General features: G+C 40.2%; 1 protein-coding gene across 1 annotated transcript; it reads right to left on the bottom strand.

The window, feature by feature from the left end:
* Window positions 1-1162: 1162 nt before the first annotated feature.
* On the bottom strand, window positions 1163-5657 carry gatd3l (glutamine amidotransferase class 1 domain containing 3, like). Its single transcript, XM_068703810.1, has 7 exons — window positions 5499-5657; window positions 5355-5407; window positions 5167-5280; window positions 4891-5022; window positions 4685-4777; window positions 1515-1680; window positions 1163-1393 (listed from the first exon to the last, which is right to left on the bottom strand). Exons 1-7 carry the CDS (start codon window positions 5613-5615, stop codon window positions 1259-1261), a joined length of 810 nt encoding a protein of 269 aa, XP_068559911.1. The 5' UTR covers window positions 5616-5657; the 3' UTR covers window positions 1163-1258.
* Window positions 5658-5692: the final 35 nt, after the last annotated feature.

Raw genomic sequence — 5692 nt, 5'->3', positions numbered from 1 at the left:
TTGTACTGAATAAATTGTTTTATTCTGACTGCACCAGAATTAAAGAATGTGTTGATTATTTTTTGTGTTTTGACAATAAGCATATAACAATGAACACCGTTGCTCGTTAACTTTTTTTTCCAGAGCAGGGCCTCACCTGTCAAGCCTGACTTGAAAATACATGTGTTGCAAAAAGACTAAGAACAAGTGATAGAATCTACAGCCATGCTAATGACAACCATGTTGGTTTAGCATGTTGGCACCTCAACATTTTCTAATTAGAACTAAACATAGCTGTCAATAGAACGGAGTCTAATAAGAATTTCTTTAGCTGCTCATAAACCAAATAATTGAACAAATTACATTTCTGACCTGAGGTGGCGCTAAATGAAACGTCAGGGGATAACCAAAGTGATTACAATTCATCTTAAAGGGAGCACAAACGTCTGTACCAAATTTCCTAACAATGTGTCCATTAGTTGGCAAAACATTCCACTAAAAGACAAAACTGTCAAGCTGTAGAAAAGTATGGCGATCACTAAAGTCAGTATAGGATTCATTCTCTGGGGACCATGAATGTCTGTAGAAAATCAATCAATCAATCTAAAAAAACAATCAATCAGGTAGTTGTTGAGATAATTCAGTCTAACAGTGCCACCCATAGAGCCACGCAGCCATGGCTCTACACCCCATCCTTAAATCTCCTGTATTTCAACATACTGTAATCTGGAGACAGCGAGTCACAGGTGTCTCACCTCGTCTCTCAGCAACAAACATTGTAACAAACACTGCACAACATTGCCAGTAATTGTCCATATTATTACTGTTTATTTCAAGGACTGGGGGAGAGATTTTACAATTTTACATCTTAGTCAGAGATATTGAGAGAATAATAAAGGGGTGTACACAGTATAGTTACATGCTACACAGAAGGTGTAGATCCTCATTAATTCAGCCTTAATTAATTCAACAAGGTCAGAGTTAGCTTTGATCAGATGCATAGGGGAAGACAGTGAATTCCTCCCTGCCTGTGGTGCAATATGTCTCCAGTTAAAAAACATGGGTTAAGGTAAATGACCCATGAGCCCTCAGATGTGTAGATCTGCTCTCTGTACACATGCATATTAACCAGTACAGTGAATTACACACAACAAGCCATTTGCTCTTTAACTAAAGCGTTTTTATTGATCCAGGTAAGAATTCATCACAATACAGAGGTGTGCACCAACACCAACAATACCAACTTCCTCTATTTCTTTTCCTGGCCAAAAGTGTCACATCACTTGGTTGACATTCGCATGACATGTTTGACCATATTTCCGATGCCATCAAAGATGTAGTGATAGTGATAATCTGTTTCCCACATGAAGGAAGGAGTGCTGACCACTTTGTTCTTCTCATCCACATGGGCTTCGTAAAAGAAAAGGTTAAGGTCAAAAGCAGGAGCTACTTCAGATCATAAACAATGACAAAATGATCATAAATCTGTGAGGATTTAATCAACTGACAGCAAAAAAAAGCCTCTGAAAGGATATGTATGGCTCACGGACATTGTGGCGAGCGCCCATGCTCTTCACAGCCTGCACCATGTTTGTGTGAGGCCAGTTCCCCCAGCGAGTGTTTTCGTCCCGCTCGTAGCCCATGGTAACCTCGATGCTGGGCAGCACGCGGCAGGCCAGCACCGGAGCCATGCTGGCCAGTCTGAAACAGGAGCAGACCGTTAGTTGAGGTTTTTAGTAAATCAAGATTAGGAGACCAGACTGATCAGGGTGTGAGAATAATTGCCTTACCAGTATCAGACAGGAGAGATTCAAAGCCTAAAAAACAAAGGCTGTCCCAGTATAAATCGCACAGCAGTGTGAAGCTCAGTGTGTACTTATAAAACTACTATCACTGACCAAAAGATGAATATGAGACAAGCTGTAATCTTGTCAGCTGTTTATCACCATGTGTCCATATTAACCAGCAATCTTGGGATACATTTGATTTAACAATATTATTTAAATCCCCCACACACCTACAGTATGATCCACTCACACAGGGGATTTCACTTATTGTACCTGACTGGAGTGGGTTGTGCACAGCACAACTGATAGCATGACTGATATCTCTCTCATTCATCCGTTGTTTTTATTTGATAATTGACAGTAGAAACAGGCAGGAAACATGGGGAGAGACTGAGGAGAACAGTGAGCATTGGACACTGAGTTCTCCATGTTCTCCAGAACATGGAGAACCTACATCTGATACTGTTCTCATAAAGAGATGTAGTTTGGTGACTTCACATTATTCCTCCCAATTTGAACCTAAGCAGAGTGCTGTTTTATGCATATAGGCTTCTTGGTATTCATTGACGATATATATCAACAATACAGTCCAGTCGCAACTTGTGGTCTCCGTATGGTGTCGATTTTGCTGTGCAGCAGGAATTTTGACCTCATTGTAGGAAAAGTGCAGGTGTTACTAATAACATAAACCATGGGTTTGTTTCTTCCCAACATTTTACAGAAAGTAGACCACTGAGACAGATACTTAATGCATCGAGCAGATCTATGAACAAAACACACAGACATGCAGTGGGCTAAGTTCAACTGATTGCTTTTTTAATCAAAGCAGTAACTTAACTAATGACTTCTCCTGACAGCACATGCAAAGGTCTGCTGAGGTTTAAATTCAGTACAGTCTGTGTGATAATGAAGAGCAATTGATTGTCAGCCTGAAGCACTTCACAGACACTGAACATATCCCCCCACTAGACTCCATCTAGCAACAAAAGGACCCTTTCCATTGCTACACAGACACACAGTGATATCTAAACCCTGTTAGCCAATGTGTCTCAGTGCTGGATGCTGCAAAGTGAATTACATCTCAACAAAGCAAAATCTGAAAGCAAAGCTGGTGTAAAGTGGTCATGGTTCAAGTGCAAACTTGCTGATTTCAGATGAATCTTAAAAAGACTTTTAGTTAAGGGTGCCTCCATTGGGCCTTTTTCACAGAAGACATTTTGACTTGTTATAGTAGGAAGAGTGTTTCTAATGACACTAATGAATGCTCTGATCTATTCAAGTGTTACAGTGAGAGTGACAGCGAACAAGCCAGCAAGATACGAGGACCCCAAAATCATAGCAGCTGAGTGGAATTCACACATCAATAATTTCATTATTTACACCTGTGATCTTCCTACACTAATGTTTTCTAAGAAAAAAAGCCTCTAGATTTAAATTTTGTCTTTCATACTCCTAAATCAAGGAGTGAAACACTGATGAAATCAGAGGAAACACATGAGGTGAGGAGCTGCAGCAGGAGGGTTTACACTGCGGAGGAGCTGCAGAGAAACAGTAGAATTTGCCATCGGGGGCTAAATTATTGCTTTGAGAAAGATAATTATTATACATTTATACACTGCTTCTTTTTTGTTTTTGTTTTTTGTTTTTTGGAAGATGGAACACATTTCAAGACAACAATTACAGCTCTGATAAAACAGAGGGTGCATGTATATTGCAGCAGCAACATGTGAATCACAGTAACAAGTTATACTGACTCCTACATTACACAACAATGTCTGCTTTGATCATATTTTATGGACTTTCTTATCACTTGTAGGGTAGAAAAATAATTATCATTGTTGGCAATATTTCAATGTCATGACGCTGCAGTGTGTACTAAAAGTAAAAAGTATGCGATTTTGCACACAGTTTCCATTTCCTGTAATCCTGCATCTGCTGTCATCTCAGACCTGCCATTCTGCACGTGGCCACAAGGTGTCCCCTCATCTGTCACCTGGCTCTCCAGCTGCCCCTCGTCGCCTCATCGCTCCACGTGTGCCAACATAGTAGCCAAAGGATCAGTCACGCTCTATCACATCACATACTGTATGTTGCATCAGTGTCATTTTGTCCAACTCGCTTTAAACCCTCGGGATTTGCCGCATCCGACTGCCTTCATGTTGCCCACTGTAAGATGTCCTACAATGTTACCTCACCTGATCTTCTGTGTCTGCTGGGATCAGCGAGAGGAGAACCAATGTGCAGATTTTCAGCAGATAGCTTCTTAAGTGATGCATCAACTTGCACTTGGTCTCTTTCTTAGCTTTGCTTTGCTTATTTGATGCAATGCAGATTTGTATTACATCATCAGATTTTTAGAGGTAGTCTGTGTGCTAAAAGTAAACATTTATTTTCTAGGAAACACTACTGACTATGTGAAAGTAATTTATTTTGTTTACGTTACTAGCATGTATTGTAATGTAACTATTAATAATAATGATAATAGTGACTTCTGTCGGTAATAAAATATATTGTATCCAAACTTAATAAGCAAAATGTGTCAATGGTTAACCTGTTTATGTATTTCTATTTATTTATCTACATCTAGAAACAGCCCAGTAGTCATTGTCTGAGCTTTTTTCCTTTCCACAGTTGCCTCAATGTCCCAATTCCATTACAGGGATCCTTTAAATCTCGTGTCTTTATCTAGTTTAATGTAATCTTATGTAATCTGATTTAAAGTGTGGTACGAATCAGTGACAGACTGCAATTTTGCCTTATGTTTGGATTTAAAAAGTGAATTCTAAGTCTAAAAAACCCCCCCACAATGTCGCATGCTGCTGCCCTAATACTTAAACCTATTGATTGTATATAAGTAGAGTTACACATTATTGCTCTTTCAGTACTAATAGATTAAATAGCGATGAAATGATACATACCCAATAGGCTTGCGTGAGCGGTGGAAGTCTTTAAGCACTCTTTCCACATCATTGTGCAGCTTGCAGTCTTTGCCGTCCTTCACAAAAGAGGATCTAAAGAGTTGAACATTACATACTGATAATAGTTCTCCATCTTTATCATGTCAGCTTGTATCTCGTTTTACTCTATTTCACACTACACAGTCTCATATTTATTTTTTTCTCACAGATTCTTGGTGACGCCGTGGCCTCCGGGAAAGATGACTGCATCAAAGCTGTTGACGTCCAGCTTGGACAGGTCTTGCATTTGCATCGTTCCTTGACCATGACTGAAGCGAGCTGATTCCATCATCATGTTCCTATGTGACGGCCAGAAATAATCATAAATACTACCTTATGGAATTAATCAAGTTAGGTGGGTAAACATATGTTAAATAAGCCACTGGACCCGTATATGATCCTGATCCATCTGAAAGTGTATCAGTATTTCCTAACAAGCCTACCGGTTCTCCCCAGAGCCAGGCTGCTTCCTCATGTGGTCCATCACATGCATTTGCTGTTGATTTGGAGCAAACATCTGGAAGCGAGCACCGTTACGGCTCAGGTGGTACATGGTGCTGAGGACAGAGGTGTAAATTACCATCTCTGCATGGTGAAATGTTCGAGCAATGTGTGAAATCCTGATACTCACTATACTCCCTCATGGACATCAGTCCCATCCCACCAGCCACATCCAGAGAAAACCTGGATTACATTGTGATTCACAAATCACAATAATGCCCACACTAGTCATTTAACTCTTTTCACTGGCCACATATTGGTATCTTTCACTTACCACTGCAATATTGGTATTTCCCCAGTTGCCATAGTCACCCTGGTGAACAAAGCAGGCAGGCTGGCGAGAGAGAACAGCCAGTGTTTGTTTTGACAGCAATGTCCTGGATGCCAGCATGATTCAGCTTCAATCTTACTGTGTTGGGAGGAAAATGTAAAAGTTTGCCACAGAGCCTGAAGACTTTGAATGGTCGT

Source organism: Cebidichthys violaceus, unplaced genomic scaffold, assembly GCF_023349555.1.
Source record: "Cebidichthys violaceus isolate CVI_PGR_0920_01 unplaced genomic scaffold, fCebVio1.0.p SCAF_9, whole genome shotgun sequence".
NCBI classification, from domain to species: Eukaryota; Metazoa; Chordata; class Actinopteri; order Perciformes; family Stichaeidae; genus Cebidichthys; species Cebidichthys violaceus.
This window is presented reverse-complemented; position numbering and strand designations above follow the sequence as displayed.

Excerpts from the sequence above, each read along its gene's own strand:
- gatd3l (XM_068703810.1), bottom strand. The coding sequence starts at position 5,615 with ATGCTGGCATCCAGGACATTGCTGTCAAAACAAACACTGGCTGTTCTC. Across the intron at positions 5,408-5,498 it reads GAAATACCAATATTGCAGTG|GTTTTCTCTGGATGTGGCTG; the intron begins GTAAGTGAAAGA and ends AATGTAATCCAG. Across the intron at positions 5,281-5,354 it reads GATGTCCATGAGGGAGTATA|CACCATGTACCACCTGAGCC; the intron begins GTGAGTATCAGG and ends CTCTGTCCTCAG.